This window comes from Ciconia boyciana, chromosome 8 (genome assembly GCF_034638445.1).
Source record: "Ciconia boyciana chromosome 8, ASM3463844v1, whole genome shotgun sequence".
NCBI lineage: Eukaryota > Metazoa > Chordata > Aves > Ciconiiformes > Ciconiidae > Ciconia > Ciconia boyciana.
Window position 1 is genome coordinate 59049160 of NC_132941.1, and position 25890 is coordinate 59075049.

At 37.7% G+C, this 25890-nt stretch overlaps 2 protein-coding genes across 3 annotated transcripts in view; one reads left to right on the top strand and one right to left on the bottom strand.

Moving 5' to 3' along the window:
• The first annotated feature begins 123 nt into the window (after positions 1-123).
• Positions 124-24853, top strand: ENO4 (enolase 4). The gene is given in 15 exon segments (XM_072871744.1): positions 124-276; positions 2825-2953; positions 4183-4373; positions 5912-6051; positions 8150-8319; positions 8542-8679; positions 10162-10227; positions 10955-11017; positions 12132-12299; positions 14109-14234; positions 16529-16724; positions 17691-17758; positions 18318-18435; positions 20498-20603; positions 20605-24853. Coding segments are annotated over 15 exon segments (1803 nt in total). The 5' UTR covers positions 124-216; the 3' UTR covers positions 20669-24853.
• The window catches only part of SHTN1 (shootin 1), a 68688-nt gene continuing 64008 nt past the window's right edge, over positions 21211-25890 (bottom strand). The window contains exon 17 of one of the 2 annotated variants that reach the window (XM_072871743.1): positions 21211-23173. In XM_072871743.1, coding sequence (XP_072727844.1) covers positions 22963-23173 — 211 coding nt within the window. In that variant the 3' untranslated portion in view covers positions 21211-22962. The remainder of the gene's footprint in view (positions 23174-25890) is intronic. The other variant, XM_072871742.1, reaches the window with a different exon arrangement.

The window sequence follows — 25890 nt, forward strand, 5'->3', positions numbered from 1 at the left end:
GCCCGGGGGGAGGGCGCTGCGCCCCGCCGGGCGCGCGGCTCTCGCGAGAGCTCGGGCGGCCGCCGCCGTTGCCTAGCAGCCGGCCCGGCCCGAAGCCTCCACAGCCCCGCCATGGAGCCCGGCGGGCTGCGGCGGCAGCAGCAGCAGCAACGGAGGCTTCAGGGGCTGCGGCAGGAGGCGGCGGAGTACTACCGAGGCCACCGAGTGCCGCAGCGGATGGAGGAAGCGCTCAACGCCCTCTTCCCCCAGCGCCCCGCGGATCTCTACGGGGAGCTGGTAGCGCGGGGAGGGGAAGCAGCGCGCAGGCGCCCGCCGCCCGCCCCGGCTCCTCCTGAGGGAGACCCTACAGCGCCGCGGGCCGCGCCGGCCTGAGGAGCCGCCGCCCCCCGGCGGGGGGAGCGGGGCCGGAGGGGGCTCTCCTCGGCGAGCAGGGCCGTTCCTGGCCCTGCTTCAGGGTCGAGGAACGGCATGGAGGGGGAGGCTGCCAGCGGCCGCGTGGAGCTCCCCGAGGCACCCGTGGGTGCCCGGCGTACCGGGCTTTCCTGTAGCCGCTTCCCAGCTACCCGGCGTGGGCGCCGGGCTCCGTGCTTGCCCTCAGGCAAGGCGGGTGCTGTCCGCCCTAGTGCTGCTTGCCCGCCCCAAGGGCTTGATAAACCAACAGGTTGATGCGAGGAGCTTGACGTCTCTGTGATTAAAATTAAGCTTAAATAACTTTCTGCTGACTCGGGCGAGGTCTGCGATGGGTTTGTGTTTGTGACCAGTGGCTCTTTGATGCTGGGCCAAATACATTTCCAAAGCAGCGGGGCTTTTTGTCCTTGTGCTGGTTGCTCATCTCAACACAGAAACAAAGTGTGTTGCCTTGGGAGGGCACAGATGGACATCCCTAATAAAACTGCTGCTCAGCACGGTGATGTCCTGGGTCAGTGGCAGCAAGACACTGGGTGCTATTCACATTGCAGCTGTTCCTGAAAAGCAAAGAGGCCTCAGTGGAAGTGTCAAGAATCAGACCAATTTTATCTGTTCCCAGTTGGCAAAATGCTGTAGACAGTAGTCCTAATGAAACTGCTGTTAGTGGTGATACTGGAATTGCCAACACTACAATAGTGAGCTTGAAAAAAATAATTTCTAGTATGTTCTTTGATGTGAAAGTGGCTGTGGAAATGAAACATTTCTTTACATCTTATACCGTCTCCCATCTCCAAGTGTTTTGACATCACCAGTGGAAGGGATTAGAACTGGTAACACCTGTTCTTGCTTTGCTTGGTGTTTGGCATGTTCCTCTTCTATGTAATATAAGTGTTTCCTAGTTTTCCCATTTGGTAAGTCGTGGTTTGGTGACCGTTTCCGATACCAGAGTAAAGAATGAAACTGGTAAGGAAGTATGTTAGTAAACCTCAGGTAGCAACTTAATCCTTTTTTAAAGCAACATCGGTGTTCATTAAATACGGACAGAGCCCCAAGTATCTTCTCATAGTCGGATGACGACAGTTCAACAGGCCCATTAAAGATCACGTTGGAAGAAGCAAGAGAACTCTGCCTGCCAGAAGTCTAGGTTTTCAACCTTTCTTACAGGGCTCAAAGCTTGCTAACCTAAAACCCCAGATTTCCTGTGGAGTAGTAACCCCTAGCTATATCAGTTCTCTTGTGTCCTGTTACTAGGTGTGGCATACCTGCAACTCCTTAAAATTGGGCCAGCCTTGTTAGCTCAAGTTCTGTCCAATCAAAATAACACTTCTAATTAGGAGAGTTTGGACATTGTGTTAAATAACCTTACACCAAGTACATTCTCTAAGAGAGGAGACTACAAAAGGAGCGGTTATCATTGTTATTGAGGAGCTTGCTGACAAGCTTTTCTTCCTTCCAAATTAAATCTTCCACTACGAAGATCTTTAGTGTTGCATCGGTTGAGTGTTGAGACACATGAGCTACTGTACATATGTCTGATGAAGTAACCTTGAAACATTATTAGGTATCTAGGACATTAAGTACTTTCTATAAGCAAGAATTATATTCTGAAAATACTTCTCATTTTTCCCTGTCTGCAGCACATACAAAATTTTATGCGTAGCATTTCACATGAGAACTTTTTCTGAGCAGGAGGATTTTGGTTAAAGATTGTTTCTAGTGTGTTTTTAGGGAAAAAAAAATTACAATGTTATTTCAAAGCTTAATAACTACTTGTTAATGAAAGCATACTGCAGGAATTTTAATATAACATTAGGATCTAGTAGAGTTCTGTAGGCATTTCTAAGAGTTTTTCCTGTCTAGGATCTTTCTTCTCTCCTTATGAGAGAGAAGAAACATTTATTTTTCCAAGATCTTATCCACAGACAAAATCATTATTTTATAGCAGCTCACTGCACAGGGGAGGTGGAGGCTATGTGAATTCTAATAGAAATGAGTTTCGTGAGTAGCACGATGACTATTTTTGTTATTCATTGTAAAGCCAAGTAAGAAAATAGGACAAATGCCTATTTTCTAGGAGGATTAAGGAGATTTTGATACTCATCACTAACTTTGCCAAATAAAACACATGTTCGTCTAACCTGGATGTGGCTTTCGACTTCCATGCTTAGATATGAGTTGGATCTGTTCCCTGGAATCTCATTCTTAAGCAGATAATATAGAAGTAAATGTGCAGTGTAACAGAAGTATTTTGAATACTGGGAGTATTCAAATGGAGTATTTGAATACTGGGAGTCCATATACTGGGAGTATAAATGGATTTGCTCAATGGTGGATTTGATTTAAATATATTTAATGGAATAAAAACCTCTTTGCATAGAAATTGACTTTTAATAAAGTTCTTTCTCTTTCATTTAAGGCTAACTACTTTTCTAAATTTTCAAAAGCTCCAGTAATATGCAAATTAGTTGGAAGAAAAGTTCTTGATGGAGTTGGCCAGCCAACATTAGAAGTGGAAATATACTGTACAGTTAAAAACTATGAGAAGGTATGAGCTGCTTCTTCCTGTTTTATTTATTTTAGTAAGACAATATCAGGGAGAGGTACTATTCTACTCACTTCGTAAGGTACATTTTATTTTCCATCTTTAATGAAAGGATATGAATCCCTGTGACTCCATGGTTGAGCAGTGTTGTAACTTAAAAAAAAAACTGTCATGAAAAGTTAGACAGTGGCAGCAACTATAAAAACTATTTTCTATGAATTAGACAATACTTAGCTTTATTTTATGAGTGGGATGTGACAGTGCATCTTTGTATATTAAATTTTTGTCTGTCTTAATGATCACGTAGCTTTTCCTTACACCCCATATCTAGCCCTGTAAGTTCATTTTCCTTTTACGTTTTTCTTTTTTTTATTTCCAGATCCTTATATTTCTATTTGTATGACAGTGTTTCAGAAAAATATAGTACAGGTGAAAAACACGGTATAGGTGAAGGCCCTTTTTTACACTGAGCTAATAGGCTGATGTCGGTGATAGTTAAGTCAAACATATCCATGTAGCACCTGCAATGTAAAATTGATGATGCATTGCCATCTCTCCTCCAGCCTGAAATATTCAAGATACTGGCTTTGCAACTCTAGCTATTGTGAAGTAATTATTTATAATTTCCCTCAGTTAAACTATGTTTCACTTCATTCTTGAATTAAATATAATTTCATAGATATTCACAGTATGTAAAGTAAAAACTATTAATGCAGGCAACTCTGTGATATTTGTAAATGATGTCTTCATTAAGTGAATTTTCTTACAAATCGTTTATCCTTCAGCAGTACAGAAAGATATGTTTAAATTACCTAAGTAAGACAAAATGTAACTGATCATGAGGGATGGCATTAAGCATGAATGCTGATGAATCATGGTACAACAGGCTACCAACAGCTGCAATAAAAGATGTCATAATGACCGTATGGTCTTTAAAATAGCTGCATTCTATTCTGGTAACAAAATATATGTATAAAGCAAGTCTGTCGGGAGGTTTTTGCCTAAGTAGTTATAATTTAGGTCAAGAAACTTGAATAACATCTGTGATTACCAAAGTATAAGAGACTAGGAAGAAGGTGCTGGATGAAAAAAGATAAGTACATGGAGCAAATAGTAGATTTGGAGTTAGGTACTTGTAGAGTTGATAAGGATGTATACTTCTTAGTCTTCCAAATGACATTTCCAAGTCAGAAATTAAATAGTGTTTTAAGCCTTTTTACATTTTTTTGCAGAGGATTTGTTCCACTGTCATGTCTTCTCATTCTCAAATACCTGAAAATGCTTTACCTGAAACAACTGAAGCTGATGAGAAAGAAATAAATGACTCTGTTAACACTGCTGTGGAATGGGTGAATGAGTCACTGAACATGATGTTAAGAGACTTGAAGCCCACTGACCAGTCTAAAGTTGATAAGATGCTTGGGTAGGTCTTGCATATTATGCAAATTATAGCATTTGAAATATACACCATTAATTCACATTGTAAATGAAAAAACATACAGAATATTCAATGTTTTCTAGTATTTTTTTCTTTATATTTTTAGGATATGATGTCTCTCTCAGATACATTGCACTATATTATTTCCTGCTTTTTTCATAATTATTATATGAAAATCATGTTGTTTTTTACAAGGCTTCATACATGGGATACAAAAGTAAGGGTCGCTGAGAAAAAAAAGTCTGAACACATTCATGAGTCAAAGCCTCCGTTTAAGAAACTCCTTCAGTGCCAGTTTAATTCAGTGGGGATGTTTTTTCAGCCTGCAACTCCACTTCTGTTCATTGCACTGCAGAACAAAAGTGGTACAAAAGGCCTGTGTGTGTGTCTTCTGCATTGAGCTAATCCACAGAAAACGTGCATATACATACAGTTTTCAGGTTCTGGTGGAGTCCTCTTTCTGAGCAAGCTGCTCCAAAAGGCTTCTTACTTGGGGCAATTAGTTTCTTTGGAAACATAGTTTCTTTAGTAAAAATCCATGTTTACTTTTTCATACAAATATTTCTTCTTGGGAGCATCCCAAAGTAAAAAAAGAATGGGCATATTTTTCCATTCAAAGAAATATGTCTGGCTTTTATAAGAAAAAAGATGTAAGGTAAAAGCATCACAGATGTATCTGAATGTATTTTTACAGTAACATTAGAGGAGCTACCTGGCAACAATTATGGCTTTCTTCACCCTGGAAGCAGTAATATGGCCTATCATCCTCTTCTGTAGTTGGAAGTGTTTCTTTCAGCTACATCACTGAGGGGAATGACACTTTGCTGTAGGGGTAGCGGTTGGACTGCCACACTTAACACAGACTGTCGCAAACAGACCTCATTGCTTTCCAGGTGGATTAGCTTTAGGGAAACCTTGATGAAGGGAATAAGGACTCAATTGGAAATAAATTCTTCCAAGTGAAGGGAGTCTAAATAAGATTTTAATGCACTGTTTACACTGCTTGATATATCTTACATACTCGGTTTGCCTGAATTGGGTGACTGTGACCCATGTATGCAGTTTCCACTTGGTGCATGTAATTGAAATTCAGCCACTTCTGAGCTGGCAGCCACTTGGATAACCAGTGTACAACTGACCTATTGGATTAGCAACCTAGGCCAAGCTGGTATATATCATGAAGTTATGACAGGATCTGTTACTACCCATGCAAAGCAAATACATCCTTCACGCTAAGACTGTCTGCACAGAGCTGACTTTCAAACCAGTGTGATTTGACAAGCGTACGTTAAGGTTTATAATACTTGCTTGTGGTTCTTTTTTCTTAACCAACGCTGCAGATGACTACCAAAAAATAATGTCATTTATTGACTTCTCCAGCTTCACACAATGAGTCTGTGGCAGAAGCTCAAATAGATGTCCTTAATCCATCTCTTAGCATGTTCTTTAGCCTGTATCCTTTGTCTACTTGTCACATGTCTAACAATATTTTGAGCCACTAATCTTTATGCCTTTTCCCTCAGTGAATACTTTACAAAAAAAGTAGAAGAAAAAAAAGAAATTCAAAAGCAAGAAGAAGAAGAAGAAGAAGCCACTCTTGCCCTTACTTCATGCACTCCATCAGCAACAGCACTACCTGGGGAAAAAAAAGCAGCAAAACCAGGTTTTTGTTTATTTGATTTTAATATTTTCTGCAATACAGACATTGATAAAGGTGCTAAAATACTTTCTGAAGTATTCTGTGGACACGGAATACTTCTGAACACATGACACAGTGTCTCATATTTAAAGGGTTTGGTTACTCTGCCCTAAATCTTCTTTCTGATCACAGCAGTTCTACTGCAGAAATGAGAGAGGGGAAAATACAGAGTTTTCTCATCATTCACATGCATTAGTTGAACAGAGTTTCTGCCTTTGTTTTACAGTTGGCTTAGACAGGAGGTTATTACTCTTCAGACTGAGGAATAAGAATGGAGGAGGATGCAAATGAAGAATAAAAATGAAAATGATAAGGAAAGAAAAGGGAATCACAGAACTGAACAGGAAAATGGAAACAAAATTAAGATAGAAGTTGAAAAGAATGGAAAGATGGAGGAAGGGAAATTTCTTGCTAACACTGAGAAAAGGAGGAAATAAGGTGAAAAGCAAAATAGAAAGAAGGAAGGGGATGAGATGGGAGTGACGGGCAGTAGAGAGTAAAAAGAAGTAAGCAAACAATGCTACTAAAGGAAAAAATAGTGTGAGAGTAGAGAAACAGGGTAAGTATACATGGCCAAAAAAAAACCCAAAGGAAAAAAATGCCATATGGTACCTCCATATATGCATTACCCTCAGAAAAAAAGGTTTGTTATCATTTACTGGAAGGGCAGAAAATGTTGGCAAATTATTATTTCCTTATCAGTTTAGTTTCACCTGTCATATACTGTCAGTAAAACCTCCCAATTAATATGTTAGATGTGTGCACAGTAAATTCACCTTTGACCTGCAATGTAACATCTGCAGTTGTTGGGTCCATCCAGATATCATCATGTTGTATATTATACTTTTAGTCAAGCTTCTGCTGATACATATATTACTTGTTTCCACTAACTGTATTTTCTTTATATTTGATTGTGACATTGACTGTAATATTATTGTTAGAATCAATACATGACTATTTGGAGCCAAAGATTATGAAGCTACTTGTTGTTACAGGAGTCCAGTAACAGATGGTGACTTCTAGTAGCAGGTACTTTCAGAGGTGGCATCTATGGTGTAATTTATGCAGGTTACAAAGTAGTGTAGTGGAAAGAATCTCTGCAAAACACTGCAGTTTGATTATCAGAGTTCCTCAGTACTTGCTTACTAGTGTCTATGTGTGTAGCTCTTCATCCTCAATGTAAGAGGTATAGAATCTGTGTACAGTATGCAAATGATGTATAATGTAATCTGCATATCCAGTTAAGGTCCTATTAAGAACATTTTATCATAAAATATCAGTTGTATCCTGTAGTATTTATATTTTATTGAAATCAAAACTTGTATGGTACTCCTATTGGGAACCAAAGTAGTTGATCAGATTTACAAAAAAGTCCCCAATACATACAATTCTTGAGAATCAGACTGCTTATTTCAGTTTCACATAGGTGCTTACTGTACATGTTCATGTAAGCACTGTAGGCAATAAATATGATAGTGGGAACTGCTGGGTTTCAAGCATTTTGACAAAAGCTACTCTACTGTATCACAAAGTGTAATAAGTTCTTTTGAAAATTTAACAAGACTATGCATGTGGAATATTTAAAAGACCTGTTTTCTCTACTGGAAAATCCAACTGTAATAGGCCTACTTTTTTTTCACACTCGTTATTAGAAGCTTATAATGAAAATCTTCTAGGTTGTTTATGCAAAAGCTGAGCATATAGGGAGGACAATAAAAAATATTGAAATCATGCTTATGAAAGGAACCTGAAAAATGATATGACATTACTGGATATAAACATAGATAAATAAAAATACAGATTTCAGTGGCTGAAAGATCTGTAAAAGAAATGGATTTCAAATGTATTTGGCACCAGAATGAGCACATATACTTTGCTTACTTGTAAGGTAATTTCATACAGAAAAAATTACAAGATTAAGTTTAAAAAAAAAGAACTGATTATTTTGTAATAAGTTGAGTACATACTGAAATGACAATATCATATTTACTCATATAACTGTGATACATAAGCACACATTTTAAACCAATAAAATATTTAGCTACTACTTTCTGTCTTGTAGGGAAGAAGGTGGCAGTTGCAGAGAGAACGATCCCACCTGCAGGTCCTGTTGAATCTGTGCTTTGTGGCAGCTTAGCCATTGGGGGAACATCGCTTGCTATAGCTAAGGCTGCTGCCACCATTAGCCGTATCCCATTGTACTTACATATTGCACTGCTGAAACGTAATCAGGTACCTGTGACTTTTGTCATTTTGTTTATTTTATCCCAGTTATCACAATTATTCTAGAAGTCTGAAGCCAGTAGCCTCTCATGACAATGGTATTAAATATACCTCATAGAATGCACTCTTAACACCATTGTCTGTAGCAGTCTTTGGACCCTGTGCCATAATTAAAATATATAAGAAATTATTCTGATTTTAAACATTTTTCTTTTCACATGGTACTCCCAGTTACAGAATTCACCTAAAGAAATTAGTCTGCCACTCCCAATGGTCACTCTGTTGAACTGTGAAAAATTTTCACCTGCAAAACTGAAATTAGTGAAAGAAGTTATGCTTATACCAGCAGTTCAGTTATCACTCAAACAGGTACTGTTTCATTTTCATTTTTATAAATATAGTCTAGAGACTTCACATATGTACTATATATGTACATAATTATATAGAACTTTTCAATATAGTCCTTACAAACTGTATTTTTCATTTTCTGTTTACTTGCAAGGCCAAAGTTTTTACAAATGTTAGTGCAGAATTCTAACACAAGGAACATTAAAATAAGTAAATAGGTGAAGATTTAAAGGAAGATACATGAAGATTTCAAGTTAAAAATGTATGTGTTAGTATAGAGGAAAAAATCAGTGCATTGAAGAAGATGTAGGGGAATTGTGTTACACAACAATAAAAGATTTTAATTATGTTTAGAATGTGATTTTACATCAGTAGCTTATAAATAGTATCAGTTGATTGACAGAGCATACAAGACAATGAAAAGCATAACAAATTCACAGGAAAGCATAAAATCTTCGGGAATAAATTGCTTTAAAAATGAAATTGCAAAGATAGAAGGGAATACAAAGCAGAACAAAATCTATTCAAGGGGCAAGAAGGATGGATGAGGCAGACTGGATCCAGCCTCTTTTTTTGTTTAGCCATGTGTTGCGTTAAAGAATGTATCTGCACAAGATACCCACATTAGGGCTGTGATTTCTACTTTGTATGCTGATGACCTGAACAAATAGCTGAGCTCGATTCTCTTTCTTTTTCCTTTTCCTTTAACTTTTTAGAATTGTCACCAAGAGCTCTTAATAAGGTTGCTAATTTTGTACCTTTCAAAGACATAATGCCTCCTAGTGCCCATGGGAGAGTAGCAAGCTGTTTGCTGCAGTGCAAAAAATGTAGCCATTTGTCCTGTGTTGATGTGTTGTCAGCTGTGACTGACTTCTGCCCCCTTCAGTATTCCTTTACTGACACCGTTTAAGAAAATCTGAAATGTGATTTACGAAGTTAGCGTTAAACTTTTACTGACTCAGCTGAAAAGGAACAAGAACCTCGTGTTGAAAGCAATGGATTCATTTAATTGGAGTGTTCCTCCATTCCCTAATGTTTAACATTAAGACAGCGATTTTTTCCCTGCTACCTGGAAATGTTCTAAAGGTAAATACATTCAATTTGTCAGAGTTTACAGTTAGAAAGTCTTAGACAGAGTCACAATTGTGAACAGTGATTATCATCTTCCCACTTCTCAGATATTACACAGACCCGGATATTGCTTACTTGTTAGATTTGGGAAGGGTTCCTTTTGGGGAAGAAGAGGCTGCTTTTCTTGCCATCCCATTCAGCAGCATAATCAAATATTCCTGATCATTCCACTGCTACTAACCCTTTATCATTGGACACCTGACTGCATTTTGTGGGTGGAGAGATTGTGTTAAGGAAGTCTATAATCGCTTTTTAAAAAAAGATGCTATATTAAGATCTGCATTTAGAATAAGTGTTCTCTCTCTTCTGATTTAAGCTGCTAAAATGAAACAATTTATCTTTCTTTTGAAGATTACTGTTGTTTAATTTCAGGGCATCGAAAGAGTTCTGGATATTCAGAAAGAAATTATGAGACTCTTGCAGCCTCCAGGCAAAGCGGTACAATAAAAATGTGTAATAATAATGTGATGTACTTCATTTGGTCTTTCTACTACTATTGTCTTTTTAAGCTTAAATATGGGACATTTAGCCTGTTATCAGGTTTAGTCTTATGGCACAGAATATAAGATGTGTCTCTCTAACAGATGAATAAAACATTGGCCATTTGGTGATATTAAATTAACAAAGATAGAATAAAACATTGTTCTAAGCATAGTAAGACTTTCTGTTTACCTGAAGAAGTACACTGGGAGTGAATGGTATCACAGTGAATGAATATACAATAATATGGTTCTGATCTTGCTAAGTCTCACATACACACAACGTATTATTCAAGGTACTATTACTGTAGTAGTATATCAATCTCAGTAGGTGCATATGCTTTTTGCAAAGCAAGGTTGTTGGGTTTCTCCAAGTAGAGAGTCTAGATTCTCATTTCTAAGATCCCCTGTATTTTTTATAGGCTAGGTGGGAATCTTTTGAAAAACAAATGATCGTTGGGGTGATGCCCACATAGAAATAAACATTTGAAATGAGTTACCACCTCAAAATAAAACTGGATAGTTGCTGATAGTATTCAAGACAAAACAGAAGGTATTTCCTAACTTAAATATTTGCAATCTCTTTAGACCAAAATTCAGTCAACTTTTTTTTTTTTAACTCAGTCTCTCTGTCATTTTTGGACTTTCCCATGGAACTGATTTCTTTCTTCTTTGAATCCCAACAGCCCAGTCCTCAGCTAGCAGACAGTAAGAAAGGCAGAGCACATAACAGAGGGAAGAAAGCTCCGGTAAGAAAAGAGATTTTCATTTTAGCAAGGTATTAACAACAGCAGGGAACCAAAATTTTCTTAAGAAATGAAACATTAATCTACATTACCATTTTGGAAAGGTCAAGGCACGACTTTTAAATATTCCAAATGCTCATATTTTACATAATAATTTGGATTCTTCTGACTTACTTTCCCATCCTGTGGAACAGTAACAGAAAGGGGAAATTCTTTTGGAATCTGGTCATTTTTCTAATATAGAAATCCTGGTAAATTATCCAAATGAGCATTTTGCAGGCCCTTAGCACCAGCAGAGAACATGCCCTTTTGATCATGTAGGCCATAAAACTATTACCTGTCAGACTTGCGTCTTGTGCTGTTTCCTAACTCTGGGAGCATAACTCCCCTCTTAATCATGCTGCGTTAAGTTCCCAGTTCCTGTTTGAGGTTATAGATAACAGCAGATACGAACCAGTAGCTAAAGGGCATCACTCACAATAGTGCGCAGTGTTTGAAAAGCCTACAAAAAACCTGACAACAGAAGGACACGTGAAATAAATATTTGCTCAGTGCAACTCTGCCTGTGGCTCGTGTCCAGGAACACTGTTCCTGAGGCTGACAACTCCATGCAGCTGCGCTAGAGGTATTTCCCCTCTACAAAATTTGTTCCTCCTAGAAGTCGTGGAAGATTCTAGTGTTCCTTGAACACTCCATATATCAAAGGCAACATCAAAGTTGTAGTTGAGGGTAAATGAGTAAAAACTGTTTAAAGTGGAGAATATGTTTTTGTGGCAAAGGGATAGTTCACAGCACCGGAAACTTTTATTTCGCATCCATGACAACTCAGTAGTTGTTAAAAGTGCCTTTAAAATCTTTTTGTAAACCAGTACTGGCCATATAAGAGTGAGAACTGCATAACTAGACATATTTCCAAGGACTGTTAGCTCTCTACTCATTAGCACTTTGTTACCCCTCATTCATAGAGAATTGTCCTTAAAGTTGCTAATGTGATTTCTGAGAACAGATTTATATTTTGATGACTGAATGCAGAGTGAAATGACAGTGAAAATATATATATAAGTATTATATGTATACATATGTGTAAATAAAGTGATTATTTTTGTTTTACTTTCAGCCACGAGCCTTAAAAAGAATATCACACTTAGGTTGCCTAATAACAGGATGTGATAATCTAGAACAACCGCTGCTCCTAATGCAAACAGCTTGCAACAATATAGGTCTGGAGCTAGGAACAGACATGTACTTAGCAATAAATTGTGCTGCTCATGAATTGATGGATTACGTAAGTTATTTTCAATATCTACTTTGTTGGTTTTTAAAAGGAATGTAGCTATTTGTTAACATTATTTATTATTAATTTGCAAACTCACCTAGAAGCTTCTAACTCCATTTTTTAAGGTAGCAATCAAGCAAACCAAAAGAAATGTCTCTGCATTTATAAATTATGGTTGAATCAGTCCTACAAGTGTAGCAGACGTTATTGGATTGTGAGTGCAAGGGAACGACACATGCAGGCATCCTTCGGGTAGTTTGATGCAGTGGGAGCAGTGCGAATGCATGTATTCCTCCTCCGCAGCTGTACCAGCATACTGGTGGTGCACCTTGCGTGGAATAAGGCTCACTGGACCAAGGCGGACCCCCATTACAGCTTGTGTCCTGCCTACAGGAATCTCTATTACTCTCATGATTTAACTTTAATCATTCAAATGGTATAAGCCTGCCTGCATCAGCCAGGTTTATTCCTTTTCTCTGTTTATTTATTTAATAAGGTTTTTCAGATCAGGCTGTGTCAAATATAGCAAACTGTTTTAATGGGCAAACACCTACTATGTGCTCTATTTAACAAACCATCTTCATTTCACATTACATCTCAGACAATTTCGAGTTACAGTATTAAGCGCCAAATCCTGGTGGGTTTTTTTTTCATTTCACCACAAGGTATAAATGAAATAATTATCTTCCATCCACCTTGCTTTCAAGGATGAAGAACAAGAAATTATTTACACAAGTATACTTCTGTAATTCCTTCACACCACTAGATGCTTATTTCTCCATTTTATTACACTACATCTGTTGTTTTCTTCAAACTGCCTTGACCTTTCTGTGTATTTTTACTATGGTATGTGTATATGCCCACTAACATTCATCTCATTGTGTATCAATGTTCATCTTTTAATTCTTATTTTTCAAGATTTTTATTTGACAAAAAGTTGTTTATTTATCTCCAGTTGAAGTCTTAAAGTTCTTGCCCCTTGTTCCAAGACAAATCAGGCTTCTCTCTAAGCAGAAAAAGAAACTTCCTATTCCATTTAATATCTCATGAGATTTTGTGTATTTGGGTGTACTATAGTGACAAACCTTCCATTATTAATATCTTTTGTGAAAGCCATTGCTTTCCTGACAATTCGTGATATCTGCATCCTATACCAGAACAAGCAAAATCTTAACCAATGAATTATCAGTAATTCTGTAACTTTTTGTTACTGAGCTGTTAAAGTCACTGAAGCAGCAGGTATTCTGGCACAGTTTGACAGTGTGCTCTTAATAATCCTCATATGCTGCAGTTTGTGCTTCCCATAATGATGAGACTAGTTTTAAACTAGCCTTTTTTTTGAAAGGGTAAAGAGGCAAGGAAAGGCAGTATCTTGTTTTTGAGCACTGAGGGTGCATTCCTTTCCCCTAGCAATATTTTATTTATGAAAATGAGGACAAAAAATTAACTTTTTTTGGAAGTCAAAAGTAAGATTTTTCATGCAAGATTTAATAAAAATGTCAAATATCACTAACTTTATGATAAAGTGCTAGAAAATGCTGAAATAGATCTCCCTTGGTTTGGGAGTGGCATCTTTCAGAGACTTTGGCATGAGCCCACTGGAACCCACTGTTACTTTAGGCAGAGTTTTCTACAACAATGTGGTGACCACTTAGACATAGAGTAAAGTAGACGAGTGAATGTGTCCTTATTGAAGAACACACAATCCACTGCCTTAGTAGAGATACTACTGTCACAAGATCTGTATGCTTACGTTAGTACTCTGGTTTTTAAAGTATTACCTTCCTTATCTTTTATGCTTTTTACTTTACTTTCTAGGTTAAAGGAAAATATGAAATAGTCACTGGAACGTTCAAAAGTCCTGATGAAATGGTTGACATGTATGTGGAACTGATTAATAAATTTCCTTTTATTATTGCATTAATAGATCCCTTAAGAAAAGAGGTAAGATACCCCAGTGCAGTCCTTGAAAAATGGATAATACTGTTAAGTGGCATATCACTGAACTTTTCACATTTTTACAAAACATAAAATACAAAGCTTCTCTTTTCAGAGTTTATAGGCACAAAAATATGACTATAAAAATGTATGTAACAATTCATTTGAATATCTCTAATTGTCAATAACTCTAAATTTTTCTATACTTTTGACATAATTCCTGACAGAAAATAATCCTGGCATGAACAGAATATGGTCAGTACAAGTATTTTAAAGAATTACAAGCAAGTGGGGTTTTTTCTGATCCTGCTTGCTAAACCACTGTCATTTTTGTTACATTTTCCTTCTTATGTAAACAAATGATTCAAATTATAAAATCTAATTATAAAATTCAACTGATAAATTATATTATATTATATGGGAGAAGCTAAAAATTTGGACATAGTTGTATATTCCTTAGAATCACTCAAAAAAAATTATTGCTGCTATTTATGATGGAGATTTATACCCAAGCCAGAACAAACCTGTCACTGGCAGCATTGCTTGGCAGAATTTTTAAAGTGGTAGCAAGATACCATGTATATACCACTGTGATCAAAGTTAGAGGAGTTAATTTAGTATAGCCAATAGATTACAATGATAAAGTAGAATACTATTAAGCATGTTATCAAGTTATAGATGGATGAAAGAAACAGATTAAATATTAGCATTTATACATAAGATTAAGTTTCCATGTATTACAAAAAAGATAAAACTTAATTGTAGCAGAACCTACAATCATAGACCTAGATTCTGCAGTTGCACAACTTAATAAAAATGTGCTCTTGCTGTTGAATTGCACACTTTATCTTCTTTAAAATAAATATATGGGGTTTGTTTTCATGAACAAAACATGAAGACCGTGATTGAAGGGGAAAGCAAAGTGATGTTGTCTTTGTGAATCTGCCCACTGCCTGAATCAATAATTCTAAAACAGATGAACTGCAAAATCCATCTGATTTTGTTCTTATCCGGAACTTTAAAAGTTGATTTTTCGAATATCTGTGTTTACTGTTACCTCACTCTGGTTAGCCTTGGCTCCCTGCACTGTCTCAGTCTGACTCTCTGAATTACCCATGTTCCAAAACACCAGATTATTCCCCACTCCTGCCAGGGCTGCAAAATTCCTTGAGAATTCTTGTGAAGAAACATATTTGCAATATGAAAATCTGCAGGAGAATTACAACAGATAGTGAAGTACAGTTTGAAATAGAATACTGTTAAGGGACATGCCTCTCCTCCTCCACCCCCGTCACAAATCTACGAAGTTTACCCATGCCACATCTTTGCCACAGATAATTAGGTCCTTGAGGATTAGCTCTGGTACTAATTCAACAATTCATTGCCAGACAGCAGACCACTTTAGTGCTTAAGTTTAAACATTTGTTCAGGTGTCAAAAACTTCATTTGCACTTACATGTGGGCTTGAAATCCTTATAGGAATGGACCCTTATACAGATTGCAATTATATAGGTACCAAACCTTGTCTGATCCACAGACCAAGAATTATTACTGGCAGAATTATTAACTCAAAAAGTAATGGTTTTAATGTGAAAACTTTGTATTCTGTGGACATAAAGAATGCAAATTAATTCACAGATTTCTTCTTTCAAAGTATTTATATATCTTTGTCCTTTATTTATCCTTAAGTCTCAGTGCCATGTGAACAATGCATTAAAATCAAGAAACAAAAACCCTAAAAAAATGGAGCTTTGCTGGAAAGCGAGTGTTGTATTCTGCTGTTCTTTATGGGTCAGTCTTACAGCTCTGAACATCCTGTCTTGATACGTGTCATTGAGTCTATGACTGCCTCCTGTTTTGTTATTTTATATTCAAACAAATATTCTGACACTTAAAATATTAACACAGAAATGAGTCCTCTGAAGAAAACAATAGAAAATTATTTTATATTCCATTAAAATTAAATAAATCTCAGGAAGGAAATCAAAATAGCAAACTCCTACAGTTAATTTAATTTGAAATATTTTAAACTATACTTGTGTGCAACTAGCTTTGATTAATTCCACATTAGAATTTATGTTTTCTAGCAAAATCTTAAAATCCAAGCAAAATTCTGGTGGTATGTTTCTCTTAGGTAGACATTTAAAATACAGTATAAAATATAATATCTTTATATGAAGGGTATCTGTAAGATTAAATACAATTTTTTTTTTTTTTTTTTAATTTTTACCTCCTCAATTAGGGTTTTCATTCAGTTTAGTTTTTTTAAACTCCAGTTATTTACTTGATTGTTTATGCAGGACAGACAACAATGGAATAACATATGTTGTGCTCTTGGTTCCAAATGTTACCTGATTGCTGAAGATGCTGCCACATATATTTCCAAACTTAAAATTGACCAAAACATAAACATACCAACGTGCAGCGGTGTTGTCCTAAAATATATTAACCAAACCAAGGTATCAGACCTCATAGAACTTACTGGACTTCTAGACGGTGAGTAGAAGGGGGAAAAGGCTGACTTTCAAACCCTGCAAGTCAATAAATAGTTTTTCTACACCTCGAAATATTACATCTTTTTATTTAATTATTGCCACTTCTAATTTAGAAAGCGCTTGTCAGAAGAAACTAAAATTCATGTTTTGATTCACAAATCCCTGTTCAGGAGCTTAAAACAGCATTCAAGGCTCCAGCTATAGTAAATGAATACACTGGATGCTTTGAATGTGGGTGCCCTTTGACACTACAGCTCAGTGTCATACAGTTAGATATCAGAATTAAACAAAATAAAAAAGATGTAGTTAAGTCATCTGAATTTTGACTAATACTAGCATTAATAATTAAGAAATCCAGACAAGTCCAAAATGTTTAAAATTGCAGTTTACATAATTATTGACTACATATTATTGAGCCTTTGTGGTAACAGTACTAAGAACTTGTGCGGTTTCATATGTAAGATTTCTCTCTGTATCAATTTTTCTTCTCATTTTTATACCCAAGGAATAGATGAACAAATTTAATATATCTAAGTTCCTTCCTTATTCCTTCAAAAAGCCCAGAATCACTATATCAAAGTGAGTAAATAGCAACTTAAAGATTTCATTCAGTCATGATGGTAAACTTTTTTATAGTGAAGAAAAATCATTACTATAGTAAGGAGCTCATTTAAAATAAATAGAACAGCCTCCTAGCCTGTCGAATACATTACCAGACAGATCAGCTAGAGACAGAAATTAGGATAGGATGTTAGATATTCCCTTAACCATGCTGAAAATAAAACATAATGTTAATGTAGCAAACTAACATAGTTTGCATCTTTATGAGGTGGGTTTCATTGGTTTTACTCCTGTTTGTATTTCAGCTTAGCTAGCCCAAAGGTAAAAAAGAATAAGTCCAAACAACTTCTGTGTCAAATATATAAAATATACACTAATGAAGGTTTTACGCTCTCGTTATATATAGGTCAGAGACATATTACCATATTAGGAAGTCCAGATGGAGAATCTTCTGATGACAGCCTTGTGGATCTGGTAAGTATTGAAAGCTGTTCAACTGCAGAATTGCCAGAACACTGCTTTTAACATGAATTATTTTTTAAGGAGAAAGCCTGTTTCTGCTTGAGAAAGAAACGTTTTACAAAATGGGCTTTTTCTAGAGTTGCTTTTTTTCCCCACAGAGAGTTAATCTTTGAGTTTAAAGAGAACACACAGGAAATTTGCCAAAGCAGGGAGTATATTCAAAAGTGTGCATGATCTATTTGGTTGCATTAGTTTATAAAAAAATGTGAGTTACTTAAAACATTTCTGAGTAGTAATAATATTTTAGGCAAAAATTCTTAACACTAATATACTTAGCCTTTTTGTATTAAAGCTACATTTGCAAATAAAATTTCATTTCATACGCCAGTGAAAATTATTGTTTGCATCCAACGAATCTTTCACTAAGAGATTTTATTTCTATTTAAAGGAAGGTTTTTATCTATAGAAAGATAAGAGTGTGAAATGCGAAGTAGGATACCATGTTTAATAATTAAGAATGACTTCACTTCCCAAGCCGTGTAGTTTTAAAATACGCACTTTCTCGTTTAAGGCTGTTGGAGTGGGTGCCAGGTTTATCAAGTTGGGAGGTCTTTCCCGCGGAGAAAGGGTGACCAAATACAACCGCCTTCTTGCTATAGAGGAAGAACTGGCCAAGAATAGAACACTACGTATGAGCTTCTTTCTTACTTTGTTTTCAGCTTGCAATGAATACGAGAACAAAGATTGGAGGGAGAATGATTGAAACTGCACCACAGGAGGGAAGCGAAATCAAAAGACGATAAATAAGCGCTGACAAAAAAAACGTAGGATAGCACTTGCCACAATGTATATTGTTGTCCTAATGGATTATCTGTTTACTGAATGTTAAAATAGACCCCTTCTTGAGGAGTAGCCTACATTAAGCTTTTTTCCAGAATTAATTGGTTGGAGTCTTGAAGCCCACAGTGCAAAAGGAACAAAACAAAAACCATGCATGTAACATGCCGAAAAGCTGCCAAAATGGAATTTTAGGCCAAATACCCCACCTCCCTCAAGCCCCTAAACATATATTGCTAACAAAACTTCATTTCACAACCCCCTTTTGTGTCTTACTTTTCCAGCAAAATGTGTTTGGAAAGCTACAATTGCATGGGTAAGCACTAAATAAAACCCAAGAAAAACCGAAGTTGACTATGCACATTCAGCCTTAGCCACTTGTATGCATCTGCCTGCATTTCAGGATCTGCATCTTCTTTTTACACTATACACTGTTAAATGCTTAACAGTTCATTAGAACCACTTCTCACTTGTTCAGGTATCAATCAAGACAGAATAAAGGCATACAGTCTGAAGGGGAGGCAGAGAAACAAGGAGAGGAAGAAAGGAAGGAAAGGGTTTGCAAGAATTTATTATGCCGAAGAAAAAGAAAAATGAAGGAGAATTAAGTCATTTTACACTCTTGTTTCTAATAATTTTCAATCTTGTGTACGTAGGATAGCAGCACTTGACATGCACACTATAGAACAAAGGTTTTATTTTTTAAAAAAAATTTTATTGAAAATATTCTGTTTTCAAAATCTCCCCCTTGCTCATCTATAATCACTGTAAAAAACAGAAACATAGAAATTATTTTTTGCTAAGACAGTAGTTTCACAGAATGCATTTTTTCAAAAAACAAGACATAATTATAAAGCTTTAACTGCCTCAGCAATATTAATATATTCCCTATTCAAATGGTATAGTCTAAACAAAGAGCTCGAGTTTGACAAATATTTAAACCTATATCTCATGAAGTGAAATAGCACCAATTCCCGAAGCCGTTAATCGTTTGGCAGAAATAAAATCCAATAACTAAATCAACAGCAGGGAAATATTGAGATAGCATGTCTGAGCTGCATACCAAACTCTTCATTTGGCTGGGCTGCGAGCTATGGAATACACTGGAGAGCTGAGAAGTAGAGGGCTCTGTCAGTGGCTCGTACATGGGAGGCGACACGGACCCATCAGGAGTTCCCCAGGAGCGGCTGAACGGGGCACGCAGCTGGGCCCAGGAGCACCGGCACCCTCGGCTCTCCTGCTGCCTTGCCCCCTCTTGCTATTTGGGTTGCGCAGAAGGCTTTGCCCAAGCGCAGCCCCGATGCCGGTGCTGTGTTTCAGCCACCGGATTCACCTGGAAGGCGTGCGTGAACCGCTTGCAGGCTGAATCAGACTGGCCACCCCTTTACTAAAAAGTAACATAGATAGCTGAGACATATGCAGCGTGGGGTGGGCATCGTGTATGTGGTGAAACAGGGAGTTAGGTGGTGAGGTTAGGGAAGAAGGAGCGTCGCAGAACTGGGAAAAATAGCCGTGAGAAGAGAGGTGAAGCATTAGTTACAGGAGAGACATCTGAACATGGGCTTACATCAAGTTGTTAAAGCTGGGGTAGAGAAGAGGCACAGTCAGCTGATGGGAACTTTGCAAGAGCACCAGTGCGGAGGAAGATGGGTGTTCAAAAAAAGGGCAGCAAGGTGAGATGATTAGTGAAGAAGGGAATGCAATAAATATCCCAGCTCAAGCTGCTGTGCACCATGCCCTAATCCTGTAACCAAAGCGCAGGGCTGTTGCTCCTTTGTTTCTAAGGACCAGACTTTTAAAGGTGTTGAGAGACTCTCATGTAGTGTTTAAAAAAAAAAATCTGAGTGCACCACAGAACATTACAAGAAACCGGATTACAGCAAACATGAGTTTCTTTTTTCTCTTCTATTTCAGGTGAAGCAAATCTTGAAATTATTGCTTTTGCTGAAGAATCACAGCCAAAAAACCAACTTCCTGATGCACTTCCTCCCTCAAAGCAGGATTCGTTGCCTCCACAGCTCTCGGCCAGCCCTGCAGGTTCGCAGCCTGCTTGCTGAGCACCCAGAGAACAGCCCACTGACCTAGGCTGTCAACAGGAACTTTTGGATCAATTTCTAAAAAAAACCATTCTAGTAAGAAACTCATATATTAACCATTCCTTAATCCATTTATTTTCAGGCACTTTAGCTAAACATTTTAAAAGCATTCAGTTACTAGCTTGTCTTTTCCCAGGAGAACATTGCTTTCAGCTGAAACCAAGTTAAGTGACCAGTGGCTATAGTTTGAAAATACCACAAAATTCTGTGCTGTATTTACAGATTGACAAAACAAATACCTCTGTGTTAAGTCCAAAACTAAATGTTTGTTTTGGGAAAGTCAAAATCTCTCTCCACACAAAGAGCAAGCTATTGACAAACAGTAAAAAAAAAAACATTTTACAAAAAACAAAGGCCTTGACTGTTATGCTGCTCCATCCCCCCACACACCCTCAATGCTGCTCTTAGATCTAGCCTACAAGGGAAATTTTGCTCCAGTTCTAGCTGGCTATCAATACAAGTGCATCAGTGCAAACCCCAAATGTAGGGCACAAAGCTGTAATTGGCATCACCAGGAAGCTTGCTTCAGTCGGAGGCAGGGAATAACCAGTCAATTTCACAAGGTCTGGGAAACTTGTCAGCAGTCTTTTTAATAAGCAACAGTGAAAAGATAAATAATTTATGTCCTAGGTAACAAACAGTTTAAGTAAAAGAAATAGTTCTTAAAAACTTCTGGGTTTTGTATAATTTGAAAACTTGAACATATAATACAGCGGCAATAACTGGAGGAAAGATACATGTATAAAATGTTGCATTTCAAATTCAGTGTAACGGATACCTAAGTGAAAAATTAACCACCAGAACTAACCGCCCCCCAGAAATGAAGATATCAACCAGAGACAAATTTCCCCAAGTTTAGGAATTATATGTAGTTCAGTAATTAGATCAAGTCCAAGATTTTCTTAGCAAACATGCAAAAAACACCAAAAAAGATGTGAAACTACCACACTCGTTACTATCATTGTATTTTCAGGAAAAGCACCAGACAGTTGCATGCAGAGCCAAACCAACAAACTCAGAACATTCATCCTTCAATACGATCACTGTTTCAAATCATTAAATAAAAAATAATCGAAGTGCATTCAAGTACTTGTCCACCCAATTTCAGTTACACCGATCTTTAGGCAAATCCCTGATTACATTTGTTCGTTCATTATAAAAGAATGAGACACTGTGTTGAATTTAAAGAGACAACAATGGAATGTGAATTGGCAGTGGAGCAAATCAATTACGTACCTATCTCACTGTCTTCACAGGAAATAAGGGCTGAGGGAAACTGGGATTTGTGTCAAATACAGACACCTAAAGTGTTACCTAGTAAATAAATTAATGCCGCCAGCATGTACCAGGTTCAAAGCAAAGCCTGATTTGTTAGTGCTGCGAGGTTTCAGCTGGGAGTTCTCAAAATGTTGATTCCAAATAACTTGCAATCCTAGAACGACTGAATCCCAAACATACTCCATACTCACGGGAGCCTCGGATGACTTATTTTTTGCAGCAGCAAATACAGACTGCAGCTGCAGCCGTTCAAAACTTTGCTGTGTAACATTGAGACAAAACCCAGGAGGTAAGTCCTCTGAAAAGCTTTTCATCCAAACAAGAGCACCAAATCTCAGCCCACAAACTTTTGACTTTGGCTATCATTACCAAAAGTCTTGGTACCAAAATGACATGCTGCACTGCCTCTGCTTTTCAGTCTTTGGGCTAGCTGTCCACTGGGGAATCTGAAACAGAAGTGTTATGCTTGTGCTTTTAATTTCCTCAAAAGAGCGCGTGTGGAGACAGCAGTAAGGAGATCTACAAGATCTTGGTTTAAGTAGATATCAAAATATTTTTAAAGCAATGTGTCTAAAACCTGATTTTTTAATTATTAGCCCCCATACTAAAGCTGATGTGTGTGTAATCACCTTCAAAGGGCCTAGCCCAAACGTGTGCAATTCAAGAGGGAGGCAAGGGGCTTCTGGCAAGCTTTAGAACAGGCCTTTAACAAGGTATCTTCTCAACAAAAGAATAATTAAAAAAGCCTTTTCAAATACAGTTTTAAAGAGAAGGTAACTGACAATATCTAAGAAAATATTAACCATACCTGGCAAAATTAAAATGGGAAAGGGATTTTGAGTGATACGTATTTATTTAACACTTTAATGCATGTAACAAAAGACCATTTCAATCTATATTATTGGAAACGGTTTGGAGTACAGACCGTAGCCCCTAGTAACACACCTAAGCAATTTACATGTCCAGATAATGATTCCCAAAAGTTACAGCCTTTCAGAATAACAATTAACAGTTAGAACTGTCTGTTTCTTTTATTTTCTCAGCGTTAGTTTCTTTATGCAGCGGCTTGCTTTTTTCTTCTTTCACTTTGTTCTGATTCAGTGTGTTTTCAGACGTCTGATCCCTGCCGGTGGAAACGGGATCTAATACTACAATGGATTCTGTCTCTTTTTCAGTGCTAGAAGCTTTTCTTGTAAATTCTGTATGACTAGTTGATCTAAAGGAAAAAGAATAAATATATGAATACAGATAACAGTTCACATATTTAGGAGAAAGAATATAAATATACAGAAAAGCATTTCTATTATTAGTAGCACGTGTGACTGAGACAGGTCTACTGAACTAGTAAATAGATTTCTAGATTTACAGCTGTTAGATACAGAGAAGTTCACAAAATGCAACAGTCACATTACCTCTCCTGAATCATTTGTTAAGCTAGCAATGGAAGATATTTAACAGGAAAAACAAACTTCTAAAGCACTGAAAAAATCCTTAGACTATGAAAGAATCAGTTTGAAGAACTTGTTTTCTCTCTGCTCATCCTGGAGCTGGGTTTAGGTTCCCCTGTGTCCAACAGAGGAGTTGCACCCAAAGAAAATGCTACCGGTTCCTGTAGTCTGTAGGCTAACAGTCCTGCAGCCTGAAAGGAGAACATGGCTTCTTCTCCACACCTGCACCCCAGAGCAGCTTGCGCAGGGCTTTCACTGTCCTACACTCTACCATATGACAGGGAGGTGGAGGCAGCGTAACCAGATCTTCCGCCGTGGCTCGGCACCAACAGGCTGCTAGAGGTCTCACTGGGAGCAAGTGCAGACGATTTCTGCACATTCACCTACTGGATTTGCTGAAATACAGAGGGTGTTACACCTACATTCTGTACTGCAGAAATGGGGTTACGCCTTGATTGCTTGCAGTGCAGGGATTCTTGCAGATAAAAGGCCCTCTGAGCGGGGAGAGAGGAAGGAAAGGTCAGAGACACCAGGGTTATTTGTTGAGGCTGGCATCATGCTATAAACACTAAAAGCACTTGTCTACATTCAAAAGCTTTGTACTAGTGTTGAAAACGTGCAGGCAAATCCTTAGATTAGCTAGAATGCACCAGCAGAGAACGAGGCAAACACTGGGAAAGCAGGACCTGAACAAGTCACAGGTCGGGGTGTTTCCTGTGCCATCTTAATGCTGCGGTATGGGCAGACAGGCAGCTGCCAAGCGTGGGCTTATCCTCCTCCACCGTGCTTTCCAGAGCCTGCTGGCCCCGTGCGCCTGAGGGTATGTAACCAGGCATGCTTAGAGAGGGCAGCCACACGCGGGTGCTCAGCTCATCTTTAGGCAGGGCCTTACGGAGTGGTATGAACCCAGGATGTATCTGCACCGATACAGCCACAACCACCGAACTGGACAGGTGCAAAAAGCCGTAGTGCAGGAAGGTCCTACATGCACCAGTGGGTGTGTGGCTCCGCTCTCCCGGGAAGCCTAACTGTAGAGCTGCTGAATGCAACCGCATTTGCTGCTCCAGAACCTTTTTTTTCTTTTCTTTTCGTTTTTTAATTTTTCATGCTTACTCATAAGGAACGGCCTTCCATACTGCTAAGATAACAACCTTGAAAGGAAAAAGTAGAATCAACTGGAAGCCAGAGAAAGAAATTCAGCTACTGGATCCATCTGCTATGAACTGCCCTTTATTGTGACAGTCTTTGTCCTAGAGAAAATGACAAAGAAAAAAGAGGTCACCCCACTCCACAATTAGAGCACGGGGCGGGGAATGCACTGGCTCCCACCTGACGGGGAGAGAGTAAATGTACAGGTTAAAACAAATAAATAATCACAGAAACAACAGTTGTTGCACTTTCCCTTTCAGAAAGAATTTACTCAGCTTGCTACCGAAGCACTGGATATAGCGAATGAAATTCCATGTTCAAGCTTTAATTACAAGAATTGTCTCTAACATTAGAACTTCATATAAGTTAATTAATGCAGAAATTGGCACTAATAGATGCAGTTTCAGACTCATTTGATTACCATCAGAAGCTAGTGATTTCATAAGGAAAATAATGCTTATTTTATGCAAAAGTTGCCAATCATTCCAGAAAATACAAGGTGGGGTATTTTGAATGTTACAGCAAATTAAACTTTTTAAAGCAGCGTAACCAGAAGAGGGTTATTTTAAAAAGTGCTACCTCTGAAAAGCTGATTGCCCAACACTATAAAAATGGTCAAAGCCATAAATGCCAAGTTCATTTTTATTTCACTTTGGAGGTAACTATCTTTCAAATCCCAACAGCTGGACTATTTAATACAATCTGGTGAATCAAAGTATAATTCTTCACTGGGCTCACAGTGGGGAGTCTGCATTAGTGTATGGCAGCATTCCAACAACTGATGCACAGCCAAACGCTCTGAAGTCTGTTTCATTTATAACAAAAATGGATAAAACGGCAATCATATTTACCACCTTCAAAGGACAGAAAAATGAAAGATGTCGATATAAAGTAGTTTAGTGGAGAAAACCAGTGATTAAATCAGCGTTTCAAGCATAAAAATAAGAATTACTATTCAGACTTCGTTGTACTAGCATTCCCTTCTTCAAATCCTTTACACTGTTGCAGCACCAGCCTGACAGTGCTGCTGTTACAGCTGAGGTATTGTTAAAAATTATTAACCCTATTTATCAGGTATTCATAGCTCATTTTCAATAGTTTGTCAAGAGCAGAATGCAGGTGTAATAAAGTTTCAGTGCAAGAATGAACATAATTTTGGTGCTCCCTTGCAAAAAACAGGTTTTGCTGCTGTTTAAATAAAAAACAAATAAAGCTGAGAAAAGCACTTAGTACAGATACAGTTGCTACAGTTTTGAACAATGACAAATTTGTCCAGCCAAGGTATTTGCATTTAGCTCTATGCAAAGCTCTTCCTTCATTAAGATTGTTAATATTG